Below are 23,311 nucleotides of genomic sequence, written 5' to 3'. Positions count from 1 at the left end.
TCCCCTCCACAATGACAGTGTGGAAGAATCATTGTACTGGTAAAACTAACAACCAATAAAGACAATAGTTTATAGCTTAGTTGTACCATAAACTAAGCAGTAACAATTGAGCTGCATTCTATGTGACAACCAACAAGCTGTCTGTCAGTATGAGTAGCTACTGACAAACTGTGGCCAAGAGACAGCTGGACCATCCAGTTTCTGAGATGCTGCCCAACACACCATTCTTCACTTCAATGACTACTTCACAACCTGCACCATCTGAATCCTTCCTATCAACACCAGCCCTTCTGAACTGCACAGATAGGAACTCTGCCTTAGTATATATCCTACATTCCCATAACGTCCTGGCCTCAATCTTTGTTAGTCCCTGTCCTTCACACACCTGTCCTCTTTCCTGCCCCCATTCCAGCACAAACAGCCTTCTATTTCAACAATGCACCCACTAATCTTCTCTCCCCCCACATCCTCTACTTCTCTCCGCTTCCACTCTCCTGCCCTCTCACCCCGTGTAACCTTCCAACTGCATCTAACTGCCCTGCCCTGTTCCTAATATGTCCCTGCATGCTCCCACAAGCAAATCTTTATACTATCCCCATCCCACCATGCTGTCCCCTTCTCCCCACCCCAGCCTCCTCCTCGCCCCCACCACCCAGACTGCTTCTCGTGTAGGGCCTCCGCGAGCATGCAGAAGTGCCGCAAGAAGACACGACACAGACTTGACTAATGTCTGAAGTAGTGCTGGAGGGAACTGACACCACGAATCCTACAGGGCCATTCATAAATCCGTAAGAGTACGAGGGGGTGGAGATATCTTCTGAACAATATGTTGCAAGTCATTCCAGACATGATCAATACTGTTCATGTCTGGGGAGTTTGGTGGCCAGTGCAAGTGTTTAAACTCAGAAGAGTGTACCTGGAGCCACTCTGTAGCAATTCTGGATGTGTGGGGTGTCGCACTGTCCTGCTGGAATTGCCAAAGTCAGATCAGACAGGATGCTTACATGCTTGTCACCTGTCAGAATCGTATCTAGACATATCAGGGGTCCCATATCACTCGAGCTGCACATGCCCCACATCATTACAGAGCCTCCACCAGCTTAAACCTTACCCAGCTGATACGCATGGTCCATGGATTCATAAAGATGTCTTCATACTTGCACACTTCCACCTGCTCAATACAATTTGAAGCAAGACTTGTCTCACCATGCAACATGTTTCCAGACATTAAAAGCCCAATGTCGGTGTTGTCAGGCCCAGAAGAGACATAAAGCCTTGTGTTGTGCAGTCATCAAGGGTACACGAGTGGACCTTCAGCTCCAAAAGCCCATACTGATGCTGACACTTGTTGATGGGCCAGCATTGAAATCTGCAGCAATATGTGGAAGGATTGCATTTCTGTCATGCTGAACAATTCTATTCGGTGGTTGTTGGCCTCAGTCTTGCAGGATCTGTTTCCAGCCACAGCGATATCAGAGATTTGATGTTTTACCAGATTTCTGATATTCATGGTACACTCGTAAAATGGTCATATGGGAAAATCCCCACTTCACCACTATCTCAGAGATGCTGTGTCCCATCACTAATGTGCCAACTATAACACTACATTCAGACTCACTTAAATCTTGATAACCTACCATTGTAGCAGCAGTAACCAACCTAACGACTGCGCCAAACACTTGTGTTATATAAGCGTTGCTGACTGTGGCATCGTATTCTGCCTGTTTACATATCTCTATATCTGAATACGCATGCCTATACCAGTTTCTTTCAGTGTAGAATTTTATCACTATTTAATCCTAATAGTTTGCTGTCTACTCATGCACTCCACCCTCTCATACACTTACAGATTTATGGACAGCCTTGAAGGATTCATGGTGTCAATTCCATCCAGCACAACTTCAGATATTAGTCGAGCCTGTGCCACGTCATGTTGTGGCACTTCTGCGTACTCGTGGGGGCCCTACACAATATTAGGCAGGTGTACCAGTTTATTTGGCTCTTCAGTGTATATTAAGCTATGGAGTCAGGCATAAGAGAGTGACAAAAGCAAAACCAAAAATGATTAAACAATTTCTACATAAAAATGACCTTGCCATCTATGATTCAGAGCAGTATCCAGCATTCTCTTGAAGTATCTATAACAAGCTGCTGATAGATTTAAAACATTCAATAGAAATTTTAAAAAATGTGTCTCATTAGTCCTATCTACAAATTATTTGGGTGATTAGTTTCAAGAACTGAAAAATACTGTTGTCCACCTGACCAGTGAAAACATTTATTGTAAATAAATCTGCATTTCTGTAGAATTTATAAATAACTACTGTAGTCTGACAATTTTCAATGGAATAACTGATTTGCTGTGTTCCATTGATCCTATCATGAAGTAATACATAATAGATCAGAATATACATTAACAAAGTTAAGGAGCTGCTAATATAAGTGATGGAACCAAAGATTTTTTATTTAGTTGCTTTGCTGTTAGTTTTATCACATTCATTTTGACCTCTATTTACAGAATTAGCGTTCTTTTGACATAAATGAAATTAATTCTACTATTCACAAGACTGACCTGCCTGTAACGCCGTCTATTGTCCTCTGTGTTCTCAAAGCCAGTGGTGGCATTAGCAAAGCGTGCTGCAAGGGTTGGGGGTCCCTCATCAGCAGCGAGGATGCCCTTTCCAGGTGCCACAAGAGCATCAGCAATCTGCTGCAGCTCCTTCCGCAGTTCAGGTGGTGGATAGTTGAAGTTAGTAGGCATTCTGAAATGGAATCACACATTTTCAGTCAGATTAGTAAAGCAGATTCTTAAGCTGGAATATAACAATAAAATCTATCTGTCGATCAACTGCAAATGTCCACACGAATAAAAGCTCACAGAAAAGGTGGCTTGCAAAATGAGAGGTTCCTTCTTCTGATAAAATTGAGGAAAGATGCAGGTGAAATGGAACTAATAATTAGATGGGGCAGCCACACAGGAAATGAGATATGACTGGGTGAATGGGAAATCTTAACGGAAATGCCAACAATGAATGAAGTAGGATATGAAAGCTATTAAAAGAGATAGAAACATATAGTAGAGAAGTCAGAGACAAGGGGAGGTGTGACTGACAATACACACATAGATTGTTGGCAACAATGGACAGTAATGAAATAAATGAAGGGGAGTCTTTTTTACTTACATTTCTTTTTGCCTTTAGTTATCAAACTGTAGTGTAATAACTGTTTCTTGACGTGACTAAATAAAATCGTGACGCTGCCACAATTAATGCAAGAGGCTGTGAAAGTAGATTAGACTGAAGTGAACCAGATGCAGTTACATCAGAGGCTACCTGCTGAAATTACAATTACTGCATATCTCCAAGGCATCAAGATGGGTACCACATGCTACACCAGCCAAGCAAAGGCGCCAAAGGCATAACAGCATTGATGCAACATAACAGCAAAACCACTGCAGCATGGTTGATCTAATTGCTTCAGGTCTGAGCCTCGGTTGTGTCATAGCTTGCATTACAGAAACTGATGCTTCAGTAAAATGAAGATGTACCAAATCTGTTTAAATACCCGTGATTTCTAGTCAAAGGTATAGCAGTCTAGCAGCCACTAGTCCCAATGGAGGCCTACAACAGTCTAATAAGAGTGTACATGGATCAATATGTCACCACCTCCAGACACTGCCACTGCTAGATATGAACCTGCTGTTTGCACCGAGACAGTGCTGTGGACTTGGTGCCCTCATATTACTGGGCCAACTGTGGGCTTACCTCAGTTGCTGCCAACCTGCTATCCTGGAGCTCACTTGTGTGTTTAGGCACCTCGCTGCCCGCCACTGCTTGTGTGGGCAGATACCACATTGAGTCCACAGTGTGATTCTGCACGTCTCAGCACGCCTCATTCTGTTCCGTAGTGCTGGCTTCAGCCTGTATAGTGGGCTGCCACCAGCTGCTGTAGTCAGTGCCTTTGTGGAGTACTTGGCATCATCAGTTCATCATCCATGCAATGCTGCACACTGCCAGGATGCCTCCTGATGGTCCAGCCTCTTTGCAGGCACCTACCTCTTACATCCAGAGGACATTAGCTTCTCTGAGTGTCATCGAAATTACTGTAGTATGTTGAGTAATAAGCTCCACAGTAGACTACCCCTACGTGTTCATATGTTGACTCGTATGACATCGTGAGTTAGTACTGCAGTGGCCACGGGACCATCAGTATTCGACCCTTGATCAATGGAAATATGCCAGCTCTCCAGGTGACAAACAATTTTTGCTATACTAGGTCAATTGTAGTCTCCACAAATGCCTTCACCGAGGTGAATGGCAGCTCCAAACGTGCAGCACGCCACGGAAGCAGGCTCGTGGAATCAGCATTGTGCTATGGGAAACATTCTCCTCCACTTCCGTGGGACCTGTGGTAGTAATCAAAAACATGCTGACAGCTGCAAACCAACCGCATCTGCTCATGCTTGATTTATTTATTTATTTATTTATTTATTTATTTATTTATTTATTGTTCCGTGGGACCACATTTAGGAGAAGTCTCCATGGTCATGGAACGAGTCAATACATGAAATTATTACACGATTGTAGAAACAGATAAAACAAAATATAATAAACATATTCAGGCGACAAGTCGTTAGTTTAAATAAAGAAAATCAAGAATGTAACACTGGAATTTGCTTAATTTTTTAGCTCTTCCAGGAGCTCCTCGACAGAATAGAAGGAGTGAGCCATGAGGAAACTCTTCAGTTTAGACTTAAAAGTGTTTGGGCTACTGCTAAGATTTTAGAGTTCTTGTGGTAGCTTATTGAAAATGCATGCAGCAGAATACTGCACTCCTTTCTGCATAAGAGTCAAGGAAGTGCATTCCACATGCAGATTTGATTTCTGCCTAGCATTAACTGAGTGAAAGCTGCTAACTCTTGGGAATAAGCTAATATTGCTAACAACAAACGACATTAAAGAAAATACATACTGTGAGGGCAATGTCAAAATTCCCAGACTATTGAATAGGGGTCGACAAGAAGTTTTCGAACTTACACCATACATAGCTCAAACAGCCCATTTTTGAGCCAAAAATACCCTTTTTGAATCAGAAGAATTACCCCAAAAAATAATACCATATGACATAAGCGTATGAAAATATGCGAAGTATACTACTTTTCGTGTTGAAATGTCACTTATTTCAGATACTGTTCTAATGGTAAATAAAGCGGCATTTAGTTTCTGAACAAGATCCTGAACATGGGCTTTCCACAACAGCTTATTATCTATCCGTACGCCTAGGAACTTGAACTGTTCCGTCTCGCTTATAACATGCCCATTCTGTCTGATTAAAATGTCAGTTCTTGTTGAATTGTGGGTTAGAAACTGTAAAAACTGAGTCTTACTGTGATTTAGCATCAAATTATTTTCCACAAGCCACGAACTTATATCATGAACTACATTATTTGATAATTTTTCAATATTACACACAAGATCCTTCACTACCAAGGTGGAGTCATCAGCAAACAGAAATATTTTTGAATCACCTGTAATACTAGAAGGCATATCATTTACATAAATAAGAAACAGCAGTGGCCCCAGCACCGACCCTTGGGGAACGCCCCATTTAACAGTGCCCCATTGGGACTGAACATCATTACCACTCTCAATATTGCGGAGGATTACCTTCTGCTTTCTGTTCTTAAAGTAGGAGGCGAACCAATTGTAAGCTACTCCCCTTACTCCATAATGTTCCAATTTCTGCAGTAATATTTTGTGGTCAACACAGTCAAAAGCCTTTGTTAAATCAAAGAAAACACCTAACGTTCGCAACCTTTTATTTAATCCGTCCAAAATCTCACAGAGAAAAGAGACTATAGCATTTTCAGTTGTCAAGCCATTTCTAAAACCAAACTGTACATTTGACAGCAAATTATGTGAATTTAAAGGCTGCAGTAACCTTGTATATACAACCCTCTCGATAACTTTAGCAAACACCGATGGCATAGAAATAGGTCTATAATTGTCAACATTATCCCTGTCTCCGTTTTTATAAAGTGGCTTCACTACCGAGTACTTTAATCGGTCAGGAAACCGACCACTCCTAAAGGAAAAGTTACAGATATGGCTAAGTACTGACCTAACATACGTGGAACAATACTTCAATATTCTGCTATATACCCCGTCATATCCATGAGAGTTCTTGGTCTTTAGTGATTTAATTATTAACTCAATCTCCCTCTTGTCAGTATCATGGAGGAGCATTTCAGGTAACAGTCTCGGAACACTTTTTTCTACGAGCGCTATATGATTCCCTGTTGGGACTATGTTTCTATTTAGTTCACCTGCTATATTCAGAAAGTGATTATTAAGTACTGTACATATATGCGACTTATCAGTAACACGGACATCCCCACTACGCACTGATCCTATATTCTCGACCTGTCTCTGCAGACCAGCCACTTCCTTTACGACTGACCATATGGTTTTAATTTTACCCTGAGACTTAGCTATTCTATCTGCATACCACATACTTTTTGCCTTCCTAATAACTTTTTTAAGCACCTTACAATACTGTTTGTAATGGGCTGCTGCATTTAGATTTTGACTGTTTCTAACGTTTTGATATAATTGCCACTTTGTTCTACAAGATATTCTTATCCCTTTAGTCAGCCACCCAGGCTGCCTGTTTGTGCTAGTACCCTGTTTTGAACGTTCTAATGGAAAGCAACTTTCAAAGAGCACGAGAAAAGTCTTGAGGAAAGCATTATATTTATCGTCTACTGTATCAGCACTATAAACATCTTGCCACTCTTGTTCCTTGATAAGGTTTACAAAAGTCTGTTCAGCAACTGGATCAGCTTTCCTAAAAAGTTGGTAACTATATTTAACATGTGTTGCAGCACAAAAATCTTTTAGACTTAAAATTTGTGCATCATGATCTGAAAGGCCATTCACCTTTTTGCTAACAGAATGCCCTTCTAATAATGACGAATGAACAAAAATATTGTCTATGGTTGTTCTACTGTTCCCTTGCACTCTCGTTGGAAAGAATACGGTTTGCATAAGATTATACGAATTAAGGAGGTCTACCAGCATCCTTTTCCTTGCACAATCACTTATACAATTAATATTGAAGTCACCACATATAACTAACTTTTAGTATTTCCTATAAAGTGAACCAAGAACCTCCTCTAGCTTTAGCAAAAATGTTGTGAAATCGGAGTCTGTGGATCTATAAATAACAACAGTAAGAAGTTTAGCTCCACTAAATTTAACCACACCTGCACAACATTCAAACACCTTTTCAGTGCAGTACTTTGAAACATCAATTGACCTCAAATGGGATACCGTTTTTCACATACATGGCTACTCCCCCACACCGCAAAGAGCTCCTAGAAAAGCTGCCAGCCAACCTGTATCCTGGTCTTTCCTGACAGCAATGTCACCTTTTGGCAGCATAATTGTCCGTGTCTCAGAAACAGAACCATACTACAATGGATTGAGGATCATTATAGTGAGCTCATGTTGATGTATCGGTGACAAATTTGCCTGATGTAAATCCTATAGAACCCATCTGGGTCACTATTGGGCACCATAATCGCATAGCCAAATCAACGGCCTATTATTTATGCGAATTACATGACCTGTGCATAGACACCTAATGCCATGTACCTCCACAAACCTACCAACAAACTGTTGGATCCCTGATATACAGAATCAGAGATGTATTTCATTCCAAAGATGGACAAACAAGCTGTTAGGCAAGTTGTCGTAATATTTTGGCTCATCAGTTTATAAGGACCCTGATCTGTTACTTTTAGTTTTGTTCTTATCTCAAGATAAAGGTATTTGTTTCTTGTATTGTAGTTATGTATTTCATAACATTTTTGTGTTAAAAAGTGATAAGCCTGCGTATATGCAAGGAGTACACAGTTAGTTATTTGCTATGGATAAGAACATATCAAGAGGACTCAGTATACCCCAGACGACGTATCAGCCTAATAGCTCAGTGTTCTGTTAAGGTGTATATAAGCAGCACAGCCCCACAGTTCTATCGAATTATTTATAGATGGGGAAAGTGCCCTACTTACTCGAGGGCACTCACATGATACTTGGTGGGAAGGGCCAAGACCTGGGCGTGTGGACTATTTATAATGTTTTGGGAGATGAATGGAGACTATTGAGTATCCATAAAAAAAAGTACCAGTTCTAACCCTTTTAAAATCCTGTGTAATATAATGACAAGCATATCTAGCTGAGCTAATTGGCTGCCTAGAATTGCTAGGAGGTAAGGTGAATTTGATGCACCGCTGAACACTAGCAGCCCCACGGCTCAGGGAGCACCACGGCCAGCCTGTGTAGTTGAACGTTTCCGTCCAGCCAGATGCAAATACAACAAGCGTGTCACTGGAGGCAGGTAAATCCCAGTACTGGGAATTTGGACAGCTGGTGCTTGCATTGCCTTCGTGCAGGATATGCTCCAGGACATTGGGATGTCAGACATTCTTAAAGATGCCCGAGTAACAGCTCTTTGAGATTTAATATGTTTCCTTTAATTTACGTCTATGGTCACAATCTTTTCTGTTTAACAGAGTACCGGTTTCAGTCTTTAATGACCATCATCAGATTTGTCTCATAAAAACAAAGTCCTAATGCACTGCAGCCATAGTGGCATTGTCAAATGTTAAATGCGGAATCAGCACCAACATCATCAAATACATATAAATCACATCACATACACGAGTCATGTTGTCAGTAAAACTACTGTTTAAACAAGCTTAGACTATGCTAAACAAGCATAGACTATTTGACCGCAGGATCACACTTACAGGTTATTGCATGCAGTGAATTGTCTGCGGGGCATGAAAGCAGACGTGCACGGCTTGACCCTGTGACTACATTGAGCTATTCATTTTAAACAGAGCCATGCATAGCCCAAGTGCCTAACTTACGAGCAATATCACGCAAAGTTGCAACGGGTTTCTCTCATGGGATGCTGTCTGGAAGAACAATTACACGAGCAGTAATCGTTTGGTACCGTCGCAGGAATGACAACTTCTAAATCACTTTCTTGAAAGAAAAATCAAACAACTGGAATTCCAAATAGGAATATCAACAATAATAGAAAAATGATAGATTGCTGCTCACCGAAAAGATGACCAGTTGAGTTTCAAACAGCCACAAAGAAAAAGACTTTTGGCCAAAGGCTTCTTTAGCACAGAAAAAAAACCACACTCACACACGCAAGCACACCTCATTGACACATGATTGCTACCTCCAGCAGCTTCGACCGGAATCTCTCTTGAAAGGAAAACACCTGACTACACTAAGGCAGGACCACGGTGCCCCCTTTTGCCCTCGGGTATGGGCGTCCTTGTGCTTACTTTTTGCAAGGTTAATTAGATACTATTTTGGACCATTAGAAAAGCAAGTATAAGGCGCTGCTGAATTTCCTACACATAAAATTTACATTGTTTTCCCACTGAAGATTTTCATCCAAGGACAAACCGAGAAATTAACAACCTTCACTGTGTTTATACAAAATTCTACAGGTATCATTTATATGTCTGCAGGACGAGATGCCTGCTTTGAACTCCAGCAACTAAAATTTTATGGTATTCAATTTAAGACCCTGGTTACTAAACTTTTGTCACTTCTGATGGTCCTTGCTTTGAAAAATGTGCTAGTTTCTTCTCATCATCACCATAAGATAGCAGAGATGCAAGATCTGGATATGTCATTATAATAGAGATGTTATACAGGATGGAGAAAAATTGTGTCACGAAATTTTGACCCTGGATAGCTGATACCAGTACGAACCAAAATTATTCATGTTGTGTAGATCGACAAGGCACAATTTTTTTAACTATGGAAACTTGGCGCCATACGCTCTGATTGGAATCGAGAACCATAGCGCTGCCCGTCAACCGGACGAACGGCAACTGGGCAATCCCACGGCCTATCGGAGCGTGCGGCGCCAAGTTTCCGTACTTTAATAATTTAAGTTCCTACTGGCATCAGCTACCCAGCGATAAAATTTCGTACAATTTTTCTCCACCCTGATACAACAGGAGAAGGTCCCTCTACTGGTACACACTGCGTTGTTGTTTCAGTCGATACACTTTGTGATGAATTTTCTCACAGTGCTTTGATAATTGGTAGTCTACATCTTTTATGATTTATTAGACAGATACACAGGTAAAGAACGAAGATTGGGTTTAACATCTCGTCTAAGTCATTTGAAAAGAGTAGGGATGGATGGATATGGAAATTGGCCATACTCTTTCAAAGGAACCTTGTCAACATTCAACTCAAATGATTTAGGGAAATAAGGATGATCTGACAGGAATTTCAACTGCCTTCCACCCAAAAAAGAGTGCAGTGTACTACCACACTGCCACTTTGCTCAGATACATAGACAAAGATTCAATAAACGTGTTGCTGACGTTGCATGTGCTCTGTTTTTGTAAGAGCTGTGCTGATTGGCCAAATTGAATACTTTTGCAAGCTCTAAAAATATGCACACAGTATTCATTCCTACATCAAGATAGCTGCAAACGTTTTGCTAGACAGGATGTAGGATGTTATCTTGGATGAAAAGTACAAGCAACTCTAGGCTGCCCTAGGGGAGTGTACTGTGACCCTTCCTGTTAATGTTGTATATTAATGACCTAGCAGATGATGTTAATGGTAACCATAGACTTTTTACAATTGTTGGAGTTTCATTAAATTAAATTCTACGTGAAAAAAGATATGTTTTCAGTCATAGATAGAGTGGGTGACAGACTTCAGTTTATTGCTAAGATGCTAGGAAAATGCTATCAGCCTACAGGACAAGGAATTTGTAAAACACTTTTGTTACCCATCCTAGAATTGCTTAAGTGTACTGAGACCATCTGAAATACGGTTAGCCTGGGATACTGAACTCTAATAAAGAACAACCATGAGTGGACAAAAGTCTGACTGACAGAAGAATATTACGGAAATGCTGCAATCCGAAACTGGTGGCCTTTTGAAGACAGACATCAGCTATCCCCTAGAAGCCTACTTACACAGTTTCAAGAATATAGGAATACAACATTGCCTCCTACAAAACGCTCCCATACAACTGCAATGATAAGAGACTAGTTACAGCATGCACAAAGGCATTTAAGCAGTCACTCTTTCTGTGCTCCATATGTGAGTGGAATGGGAAGGAATCCTAATCCAGTTACGTGGTAGTTCCCATTGCAATGCCCTTCACAATGGATCCCAAATTATGGATGTAGATGTTTAAGTGTAATGTTTGGCAGCTCTTTTCCTTGCACCAATCCTTGCTGCGCTCACACAATCGTGTGTTTCTATTTTTCAGTTCCGGAGAGCGGATGGGGAGGTGAGGGTTTCACAGTTTGTTACTACACCCTCCCCCCCCCTTTCCCGTCTCATGTGCTCACCCACACTTTTAGCAACACACAGATGTGTAAGATTTTAAAAACATCAACAGTATATAGGCATTATTGGATTGAAACATGTTATGTAATTTGTTTGGCAGTGTTTAGTACATGGCTTCAACATAACTTCCAAGAAATTTCAATTCAGATAAGTACATAATCTGAAACGCACTTGTCCGAAGCTTTAAGAGGCACCTATGTTATGTAATTGTTTTAACAGATGCACTAGCAAGGCTGGGGGCATCCGGTGTGTTCGTGGAATCATACACAGGTAGTGCCTTGATGTTTTGCTGATGTTTCTGAATCAATGTGAGTCTCAGATGGGGCAAAGGCCAGCTTAAGTCTGTTTATGGATATTGAGACTGTAAAGACATTGATGCCAACACTGCATCTTCTGGATGGCAAGCTGGTACCGTGCATGCGCCATCACACAGTGATTGAAGAAATTCTTGAATATCATTACGTAAGATAACAACTTGTTTGCAGGAATACAAGTAGAAAACGAATGCTGTATTAGGAATTAGAACTAATGTATTTCAGGGTCCTAAAGTTCCGGTCACCTTAATGTCCTTTCAGCATCAGTTCCTCTCGTCTTTTTCAGGAATATCAGGGCCTACTGTCATTTAGGGTGACTAAGACCATTGCTAGGATAAGATATGATTTTACATCGCTTGCTGGTCAGGAACAACAGTTGTCAGTAATGTGGACTGTTTTTGCGGTTGCCTCCCTTCTATAATAGTCGTGGGCACGGCGATAATAGGTGAGTTTCCGATATTATCAGATGATTACACTGTCACAAGATTTTCCCGAGAACGTTGACGTGACGTGACGTGACGGTGCGTTCACGGCCTGTGTGAATGCTACCACCATTTGCAATACATTGCCGAATGTTTTGGCGTAACGACAGGTGGCGGCCAGTGTAAATTGGGCTTTAGAATGCTACTCGGATGGAATGACGCTGTAGAAATGACGTAATGACAACAACATGCGATTGCATTTGCTGAGCGAGGAAAATACTTCTTCTCATAGGAAGAAAAACGCGAGTGATAGGGGAACTCGTGTACCACTCACAAAACGTTCTTCCTTTCTTGTTTTTTCCCTGTCAGATTTTGCGCCCCCTTGTGACTTGCGCCTTTGGCAGGTCCTACATCTCTACACCTTCAGAACAGCCCTGTCAGTCTTAGATCGGGGAATGCTGTATCTTTCTGTCGTTTTCACCGGCGTTCGGGAAAAAAGGTTTTTCTGTTATTTTTTGTTTCGTACAGCATGCCTCTTGTTTTGCCTTCCCTCAACTCACTGCACTGTTTGTCCACGATGAAAGTGTGGCAGCCCGCGCGGTGGCTGCTGAGAACGGCAGGAGATGTGGTTCTTGCCCCCGCATTAAGACTCCCGAAGGGAGAGCAGCGCTGAGGGATGGGGAGGAGCTGGATCACGGCCGCCTGTATTAGGCGGCCGTGGTTGGATGCTTGCCGCAGTTCTGACACTGTCACCCATAACGATATGCACAGTAACACTTCACGTAGTGCTTAACTTCTAAAATTTTAGGTGCCGGACCGCAACTCTTCTAACCAACCCCCCCCCCCCCCCTCTCCCCTCCCCAGGCATAAAAATCAAATGTTTAGATTTTTGAAAATCTATAATAAAACTAACAATGAGAAACCATTTTTAACAAAATTTCTGAAGTTCAGGTTTGCACAACATACGAGGGTTGGAACTTAAGTAGGGGCAACTATTTATTCACAACCGATACAAAAGAGTTACGCGTTTTCACCTGTTACTGTCCTTCAAAGTAGTCACCAGCGTTGTACAGAACCCGTTGCCAGCGATGTGGGATGCGTAGTACGCCGTTAGCAGGGCCTGTTCTGCTGATGGTGCGAATGGAGCGCTCTACTGCCTGGAACAGTTCTGAATCGAATGCCACGAAGTGGTTCCTTCATCTTCGGAATCAAATCAAAGTCAGAAGGACTTTGGTCCGGGAGTATGGTGGATGGTACAGTACTTCCCAGTCCCATCGACCGAACAGAGCAGCCACAGTTTGCGCTGTATGCGCCCGCGCATTGTCATGCAAAATGGGTTGCGCAGAAAGTGTCGCCGCTTCTTTCGCAAAGCTGGTCGCAGGTGACGCTCCAAAAACCAACAGTAATACTGTGCATTGACGGTCTGCTGTGCAGGAACGTAATGCGTTAGGATAACGCCATCACAGTCGTACACGATAATCACCGTAACTTTAGACCTCTCCATTCGCACCATCAACAGAACAGGCTCTGGTAACGTTATACTACGCCTTCCACATCGCTGGCAACGGTTCTATACAACTCTGGTGACCACTTTGAAGGACAGTAACAGGTGCAAACATGTAACCCTTTTGTATCGGTTGTGAATAAATAGTTGCCACTATTTAAGTTCCAACTCTGGTAATTTCTTACAATCACAAAAATAAAACTACAAGACTTAATAGAAACAACAGGTGCTACAGTCTGTCTCGGTAGAAATATCACTTTGCTCAGTATTCCAAACTCGTACGAAGTATTTCAACAATGTACAGCGTACAGTTCATTGTTGACAGCCATCTACATTTGTCAGTGTGTCGACTGCGACTGAAACTGAAAAAAAAAAGACTTTCGTGCTGTTACTAAACATTTTCATTTGAAGGGTTGGACTGCTACACAAATCAAAACAGAATTGGATGAAATTCGCGCGGACTCAGCATCGTCACTGAAGACCATTTACTTTTGGATTAATGAACTTAAACGTGATCGGGCAAGCCCCGAAGACTGAGTGTGCTCCGGCTGTCCAATTAAGGTCTCCACAAAGGAAACCATTGACAAAATCCACAATATGGTAATGCAAGACCGCCGAATAAAAGTTCATGAGATTCTGAGACTGAAGGCAACTCAACTAAGCGAGTGTATGAATATCCCCCATGGTTAATTGACTATGAGGAAGCTGCGTGCGAGCTGAGTGCCGCGATTGTTCTCAGTTGACCAAAAGCGCGCCAGGTTATGACTATTGATGAAACGTTTAACTATCATTACACAGCTAAGGAAAAAGGCAGTCTAAATAATGGACGAAGGTTGGTGAAAGTACAACGATGAAGGCAGACACCGTTTTGTCAGCTCGTAAGATGATGGTCACTGTTATTTGGGATTCCCACGGAATAATCCTCATAGAGTATTTGGAAAAAGGCAGAACTATGACTGGATCATACTATGCTTCATTTTTGGATCGTTTGAAACTTGAATTGGCTGAAAAACGACCAATGTTGGCACGCAAAAAGTGTCCTTACACCAGAATATTGCACTATCCCACACATCAGAGATGACAGGTCGAAAGTTCATGAATTAGTCTTTGAATAGGTCCCTCATCCACGCTGCTGACCAGGCTTAGCCCCAAGTGACTTCTTCCTTTTTCCTAACTTGAAACTTTGGCTTGCTGGGAAGTAATTTTCAGCAAATGAAGTGCTACTTGCAGTCAACGAATCTGACAGAACTTATTTTTTTCGATAGGATGAAACAGCTGGATGGTCGCTGGAACAAGTGTATATCCCTCAAAGGAGACTATGCGAGAAGTAAGGTGAGTCGGGTGCGAAACAAACATTTTTCTTGTTTTTACCAGAGTTACCAAACCATCCTCGTGCACGTGTACTGTTTTAAATCCCCGGTGCCGACTTGTTCCAATGAGATTAAAAAAAAATATCCCTGGAAGGTACCGCAACGCCACTAACGCCACCGCGGTGCGTCCCGGCCGAAATTAAACACTCCTGACTTCGCGTCGAGGGCAGCTGGACACTGACAACGGTAGGAGATAAATGAATATCTTTCGGCTACAGTAGTTTTTCATCGTTGCTGGCAGCGCCAATAAACTCGTCATGTTATCGTGGACGAACAGTAGTTTGTAAGTTCCACATAGGACTCCTCAACCGTGTCGAATTTGTTGTCAGCAGCTTGTAAGGTATTATGGTTAACACATTAAATTGACAAAATTACCGAACGTTAGCTGGCGAAAGGATTTGCTGATCTGAAGGCTGAGGGTAAATACAATAAAACACTTAGTAAACACGAAAAACTATAATTAATATTACCAGTTACAGCTGTCAACAAATTTCTTTCACATTCAATTTTTTGGTAAAAATTCAAATGCGCAATTCTGCTTCTACTATATCGGCACTCGGTTTATGGACTTAAAATGTTCCAAAGTTTTATTTGGCATACGCATCAAATGATTATTGACTTGATTTTGCAAATCAATGAATAAATTAGTGATATGATGGAATTATAAAAAAAATACCAAGGAACTCATTCTTCGATACCTAACACCGCACAAGAGGCTGAAATACTGAACAGTTCGGTAAAAATCCGAAAACCCTGGCAATCCAGATGGTCATCCTGTAAATGGCGTCTTTTCCATGCTGGAATGTTTTCTACGGCCAGTCAGCCCGCAAACCAATCCACATGGACTAACCCTCAGCAACACAGCTTAAAAGTATGCTGTGTTAAACGAAACTTGTAATTTTTTTTAGAATTTCTTTCCGTTTCTGTGACTCTTAGTTTTCGCGATACTGTATTCTCCAAAAATTAGCCGAAGAGATCTGGAAATTAATATATTTAAAAATATAAACTCATTTAGTAAAATATTGTTTTGGGGGGGGAATGTCATGACCCTCACGACCGCCCCCACCCTTTGGGCTCGTGACTGCGTTCACAGAGCTTCCTCCTGCTTCTACGTTCACCTTAAAGCGTCGGAAATTGTGAAAATTCGTACTACTGTCTCTCACTGATAGAATTTTGATCTGTCGTCAGAATCATGTTGATTAGAACTATAACCACACAGTCTTATCTAAATAGTTTAGAACAGTTTCAATGGCTATGTTTGGATCTTTACAGAACGTCCTGACGATACTCAACTGATGATGGTGTTGAGACAGCAACCAGCCACAAATTTATTTTTACTTCCTTTATTCAAAAGGTACCGTTACCGGTTTCGAATCATTACGATTCATCGTCACACGGCTCTCATTACAACATGTGCTGCGTTTTTTACTGATTAGTTATCCTAAAATACAAATAATACATAATTATAAGCACGTCACAAAGATGGTTGGGTTACAGATTTGCAGTGACTCACGTGAAATGTCGGTTTGGAGTACCTGTTTTCATAGTTTTCGTCCAACAGACAACGTTTGTAGTTTTCGCCGCATTCACATCATTGCACACATAAACTTGCATAATTGAGCGCTTCAGATTAGTTACTGAATGTATTGAAATGAGGTGAAAATGCATTCAGTGACAAATCTGAGGCGCTCAATTATGCAAGTTTATGTGTGCAATGATGTGAATCCGGCGAAAACTACAAACGTTGCCTGCTGGACGAAAACTATGAAAACAAACACTCCAGACCGACATTTCACGTGAGTCCCATCCCAATGCAAATCTGTAACCCAACCATCTTTGTGACGTGCTCATAATTATGTATTATTTGTATTTTAGGATAACTAATCAGTAAAAAACGCAGCACATGTTGTAATGAGAGCCGTGTGACGATGAATCGTAATGATTCGAAACCGGTAACGGTACCTTTTGAATAAAGGAAGTAAAAATAAATTTGTGGCTGGTTGCTGTCTCAACACCATCAACATTTGTCTTCAAATAACAGCCACAGTCTCCAACCATCTCATCATATGACAAAATCGCATTAAGATACTCAACTGTTCCTGAGATATCATCTAGTCTTCCAGAGTTTTGTTGGTTAGACTGAAGTGCATCTTTTACATCAAATTTTCCACAGAAAAAACACTTGAATCAGTTTTGTGGATCATGTACTAACATCGCATCATGTTCAAACATTTTGCAGGTGATTTTGCAGATTGAACAGTACCCACCGTAAATTGTAAACAAATTTCAAAATACGTGGATTTTTTCTGTTTTCACTCGATCCAAGTTGCATAACCTTGTCTTGGTTACAGTATACTTAGCCAATACCAACTCGAAATAATATTTCCAGAATTATGCGATCATAAAGCCATCAGCTTCAGAATAACAACAAGGATCTTTCCAGCCCTTTATGTTTTTTTCTCTTAAAATGCAACAACGTTTATTTGCAGGAGATGGTATCCAACAGTGTCCGAAACACACCGGTAATAATTAGAATTATTACTTCTCTCCTAGACCTTATTCTGCACCAACATCTTCAAAACAGTCTGCCTGGGAGCGGAATGCACCGATCACAATGTTTCTGTTACTCTTCAAATACGTCCTGGCACTCTCTGTTACAACATTTAACACCTCGCAAAAACATTGGCTAACTCCGACGGCCACAAACAACAAGCTGTGAACACTGTTAACTCCAGACATACTCGCAAAAGTATGCATAGAGTTTGATTACAGCTGCAGGTTTGTCATGTGTTCAGTCGAGGATACAGTGAATGTTTGTGGAGGATAATTGAAAACTTCGATCCTAAACGTAATCGTAAACCACATCAAGGTTGTATGTCCATACGTGTAAAATATATACCGTTGTAACACCGGATGGTTTGCTTTCAGTCATGTAGAAGATACTGTGTTCTGGTACCGACGAATCTTTTTCAATCACTTTGCACTTTGCATATCGCAATGAGTCACTGATACGTTTCGTTTCTGCCTAACTTTCCGCGCCGCAAAAGTTTCATCTAGTATTTATTCACGACAAGCAGCTGTATTCACAACCATAAAGTCGTTGCTTTGGTTCATGCTCAGCAAAAATCCTGATACACAGGAAGACGGCGCTGTGTCGCAAGAGATAGGAGTGATCTTGTTTTATAATTGAGGCGTTGACATGGGAAGAGAGTAAGTTACGAAAAGCAAATTTAACAGAAGAAACAAAAAACGGTTTTGACACTACGAGGTACGAAGTTGTATTCACAAAATGAATACAGAATCTCCAAATTAAATTTTCGGATTCATTTACAGCAAGATGTCACATGCGTATAAGAAATAAGATCATGGTGTACAAAGGGTGCGGTAAAACACATGATTTTGATGTCAATGTAGTCCAGCATCGCCAGGTCTTTTCTTTATTATCAGTATTGATGAGCCTTCGTCCAGCAGGCGGTAGAGAACGAACTGCAGAGATGTTCTTGACAGATTTACTCTTTTTCAAAATGGTGGCTCATCCCTCACAGTTCGAATCCAAGAAGCAGAGGTAGTCTTCACTAATGCTGTATGCAGCAATGTATCGCATACTGAGGTGAAACCAAAGAAGTCTTCCTCCGACACCTTTACAACATGGACGGTTGTACATTCTTGCTTCTCTAATCATATCAGCTATCATGAGTCACTGGTCGTGAAACTTCTTTCTCTTCTCTATTATGCCGAAAACTCAGTACTCAGTACGAATGCCCCGAAATTAGAAATTTCAAATCCACGTTATGAACCACACCGCTTACCACTGCATACATTAAAGCCATTAAAATCATCCGATTTTTATTTTGCCCGGAGCAAATGCCACATCATACACAGTCACAGTCAGGGACAGATGTCTTCTGCTCAAAGCAGGATCGTCCATATTAGGCATTTTTCATTGTTGCATCTGCCCTTATATCTGGATTTACAAGTAGCCTGGGCCGAAGGAAATATAGAGATCGGTTAGGTCATAATAAGAAACAAGACTAGGTGTTAACACTGAATGTAATCAATTAACTTTCATAGCAGACGTAAAATATGACTGACCAGAAACTTCCTGGCAGATTAAAACTGTGTGCCCGACCGAGACTCGAACTCGGGACCTTTGCCTTTCGCGGGCAAGTGCTCTACCATCTGAGCTACCGAAGCACGACTCACGCCCGGTACTCACAGCTTCACTTCTGCCAGTATCTCGTCTCCTACCTTCCAAACTTTACAGAAGCTCTCCTGCGAACCTTGCAGAACTAGCACTCCTGAAAGAAAGGATATAGCGGAGACATGGCTTAGCCACAGCCTGGGGGATGTTTCCAGAATGAGATTTTCACTCTGCAGCGGAGTGTGCGCTGATATGAAACTTCCTGGCAGATTAAAACTGTGTGCCCGACCGAGACGCGAACTCGGGACCTTTGCCTTTCGCGGGCAAGTGCTCTACCATCTGAGCTACCGAAGCACGACTCACGCCCGGTACTCACAGCTTCACTTCTGCCAGTATCTCGTCTCCTACCTTCCAAACTTTACAGAAGCTCTCCTGCGAACCTTGCAGAACTAGCACTCCTGAAAGAAAGGATATAGCGGAGACATGGCTTAGCCACAGCCTGGGGGATGTTTCCAGAATGAGATTTTCACTCTGCAGCGGAGTGTGCGCTGATATGAAACTTCCTGGCAGAGTGAAAATCTCATTCTGGAAACATCCCCCAGGCTGTGGCTAAGCCATGTCTCCGCTATATCCTTTCTTTCAGGAGTGCTAGTTCTGCAAGGTTCGCAGGAGAGCTTCTGTAAAGTTTGGAAGGTAGGAGACGAGATACTGGCAGAAGTGAAGCTGTGAGTACCGGGCGTGAGTCGTGCTTCGGTAGCTCAGATGGTAGAGCACTTGCCCGCGAAAGGCAAAGGTCCCGAGTTCGAGTCTCGGTCGGGCACACAGTTTTAATCTGCCAGGAAGTTTCATATCAGCGCACACTCCGCTGCAGAGTGAAAATCTCATTCTATGACTGACCAGTTTGTATGTGAACACGTTTTGGAGCATTTCGTTGTGTTAACAACTCCTAGTAAAGTTACCGCCGAATCAATAACACAGTAATGAACGGTTGGTCACACAGTAAAAGCTGGAAACTCGGTGGCTTGTTTACTTAATCCCGTATCTGTGTTACTACATATTACTACAAGTATAAATTTTAAGTCGTCTGTAAGAAAGCAACAGCTCCCAACTTTGACTGTCTGCAACTTCTATGCCACTGGTGACTTGTCTTACTACCTTGTCGATAAAAAAATCGGAAAAATGATTTTTTTGACTTATTACGTTTTCTTTGTCAGTGCCTCACTTGTATGAGCAACCACCGCCCAGATCAGTTTTTTTTTTTAATTGCTATTACCGCTTTCGGTCGACTTAACCCATTCACTAGCATTAGGACGCAGATGGTATCAGAGAACCAGCGGAAATTTGGTGCATGTTATTGCTATGCATCAGTGTCCCACTAGTAAAGGGAAGCCTGCTAATGGTTTGCACAATTCCTACAATTACAGATCCCGCTTGCAGGCAGCGCTGTCTTCAAGTTTCATTGTTAGTTCTCAGCTCCGTGTTACCACGTCGAATTAGTTCGCGCCTGCAGGTAGGTAACCCGGTGAACAGGTTTTCAAGGCGGGTTGCTGTGGCACCTTCCCGGACAATTCGTGTCACTAAGAAGCGGAAAAATGCGCCTATCGGAGCATGATCCTGTTTGAAAGATTATGGCTGAAGAGTGAGATACCAGCTGCCTCATTCTGCCTTCTTCAGCACCTATAAACAAAAATTTCCAAAATTTTTGTCATGCGAGTTTATTCGCGCTCTTGCCAACATGCAGCTCACCTCTCCCTCCCACAAGAGCCCCTAACCGTAACTCGCTCACAGCCACCGGTCCATCGCCGTGAGTCGCTCGTACCCATCCACTCCCACTTGCTCCTTATCACTCACTCGTTCAGCCCAACCCTTTGTCATTATCTCTTTGTGTCTCTCTAACTGTCACTGTGTCTCGTGCCTCACAGTCACAGTCTCCCCCGTTCTGCCCCACTACTACCGTCTGCTCTCACTGTCATTGACTCCTTCTTGCTCTCTCTTACTCCTACTATATCATTCATGCCTTCCCACTGCTGCTGTCACTATTACTCTTTCTCTCGCTGTCACTATCATAGATTCCGCCTGTCACTGTCACTGGCTCTCACCCAATTCCAGTTTCTCCGTCTCTCGATTCCTCTCCCACGGGCACCGTCTTCTTCACTCTGTTCCTAGCACTGTTCTGTCACTGTCAACTACGTTTCACTGTCTCTGTGTCCCTCTATTCCTCTCACACTGCCGTTTTTTCCTTCGCTCTTTCTGTATCACAACCACTGTCTACTATCTGCCAGTATTTATTACTTTTCCGTTTCTTTCCCACTGCCACTGTGTCCTTCTCTCCCAGCGTAAAAAAGCACAAATATGTTCGCATGCCAAATTTTTGGGAAAAATTTTAAAGGTGCTCAAGAAGATAAAATGGGACAGCCGGTATCCCGCTTTTCAGTCATAGTCTTGTAAACATTGGCGTGCTCGCCTTTTTTTGTTCGGATAAGAGCATATTTCCGTTGCTTCTCTTCTTTTCCCTGCCACAGCGTCACATGTCACTTATATGAAAAGAACTTTATGGCTCAGTATAGCTTACTCATGTTAAACTGAAATAACACGAAACTAATTTTACAACTTAGACCGGATTTTATGTACACAAAAATTTTGCTGGTGCTACAATACTAACAACATGGGGTCCCCACAACCCTTCGGATGATAATGGGGACACTTTACAGTATATTTCTGCGTGCTACGTCACTTCATAAATTACGTTTTCGCCTCACACCGGACTTTATATGCGTATTGTATGCGTACGGGCAGGGCAACTTTGAACCTTTGTGTCTCACAAACGGTTAAAGATATCAATAAAATTTTCAAGATTGTTCGAGATCGGTGTCTCAGGAATATATCGTAAAAATTTCAGCCACTTGCTGTGCATGGCCGTCTAGGAAACCGTGGCTCGGTTTTGATACGAAAAGATGCAGTAAACGCTTTTTCGGGGTTTTCTAAGGAACCGACCGTGAACCAATGGTGCCTCCATAAGCACCTTATGGCCTATCGTAGACCACATAAAATGCAAGAAGAATCAAACGGTTTGCTCTATTTGCCTAAGCAGGAGGAAGGGTGCAATGTTCATACTTTGGCCATGTACTGTAGGATAGTTACCGTAAGACGATCCTTCTGTTGGGGATACAAATGGTTCCTAACCTATGCGGAGCACTTGACTCTACCTTTCTGTCGCAGCAGAACACATGGTATGAGCCCCGGAAGAATTCTGTTTTTATGTGAAGAGTTTCGGAACAAGACGGGCAGCGCATGCTGTCGCAAGTATTGACGCCTGCTGCGTCACAAACGGTGCCCATATTTAGCACCTGTAAGTCAGTTACAAACTTGGAGCCGTATCCAATCTATTGATGTGTTTATGTTTTCTAGATGTCTCTCAGTTTTTGCTGAGTCGTCTTCTGAAACTCCGAAGACACTTATGAATAACGTAGTATGCCCAGACCCTCCGCACACTAGAAAACGGAAGTGTGACCCGAAAAAAATTGGCTACTTTCACCTTCACTTCTAAAGTACATGAATGGACCTTAGCTACCACCGGCGTCAGCTAGCGTTTGTCGTTACAACACTCTAAGTGAAAATGTCGTATTTCGGCCGAAACCGTTAATTACAATTTTTTAAAATGTGATGTACAAGTCTTTTGTTCGATAAATTCTGGCGCAGTTATGCACACCACATTTGGACTTACGTGAAAAGTTTGAAGTGAACTGAACATTTTGGCAATCGTAATGCATTCCTTCGCTTTCCTTGTGGCGTGGAAGCTGGCCATATATCAAGAAAGTAATTTAGACTGCTTCGCGGCACGTACGTAGCGTGCAAAATCAGCGACTGAAGGTGAACTGACATTAGGAAACGTAACCCCGGCTATCTATTAAGAACGGATCTACGAGAAACTGCCTCTGGCTGTGAAGTTTGTGCTAGGAATGTGTATTCGACTAAAAATATTCCGCAGGAATAAATGTTTTTCCTCCACGAACGTCGCTTGCTGCAGGGGAGAGGGCAGACCACAATGAAAGTAAAATGTTGTTGTGTTCCCTAGTTAGAAATTGATGCTAAAAATCTGAGTATGATCACCAAAATTAATTTTTCTCCGTATAACATGAGAAGCTT

At 42.0% G+C, this 23,311-nt stretch overlaps 1 protein-coding gene across 1 annotated transcript in view; it reads right to left on the bottom strand.

Annotated features, from left to right (window-relative positions):
• LOC124711426 (fructose-bisphosphate aldolase-like) overlaps positions 1–23,311 on the bottom strand; it is a 61,247-nt gene that overhangs the window by 28,591 nt on the left and 9,345 nt on the right. Inside the window, exon 2 of the mRNA XM_047241494.1 lies at positions 2,573–2,762. Coding sequence (XP_047097450.1) covers positions 2,573–2,761 — 189 coding nt within the window. The 5' untranslated portion in view covers position 2,762. The remainder of the gene's footprint in view (positions 1–2,572; positions 2,763–23,311) is intronic.

This window comes from Schistocerca piceifrons, chromosome 8, assembly GCF_021461385.2.
Source record: "Schistocerca piceifrons isolate TAMUIC-IGC-003096 chromosome 8, iqSchPice1.1, whole genome shotgun sequence".
NCBI classification, from domain to species: Eukaryota; Metazoa; Arthropoda; class Insecta; order Orthoptera; family Acrididae; genus Schistocerca; species Schistocerca piceifrons.
This window is presented reverse-complemented; position numbering and strand designations above follow the sequence as displayed.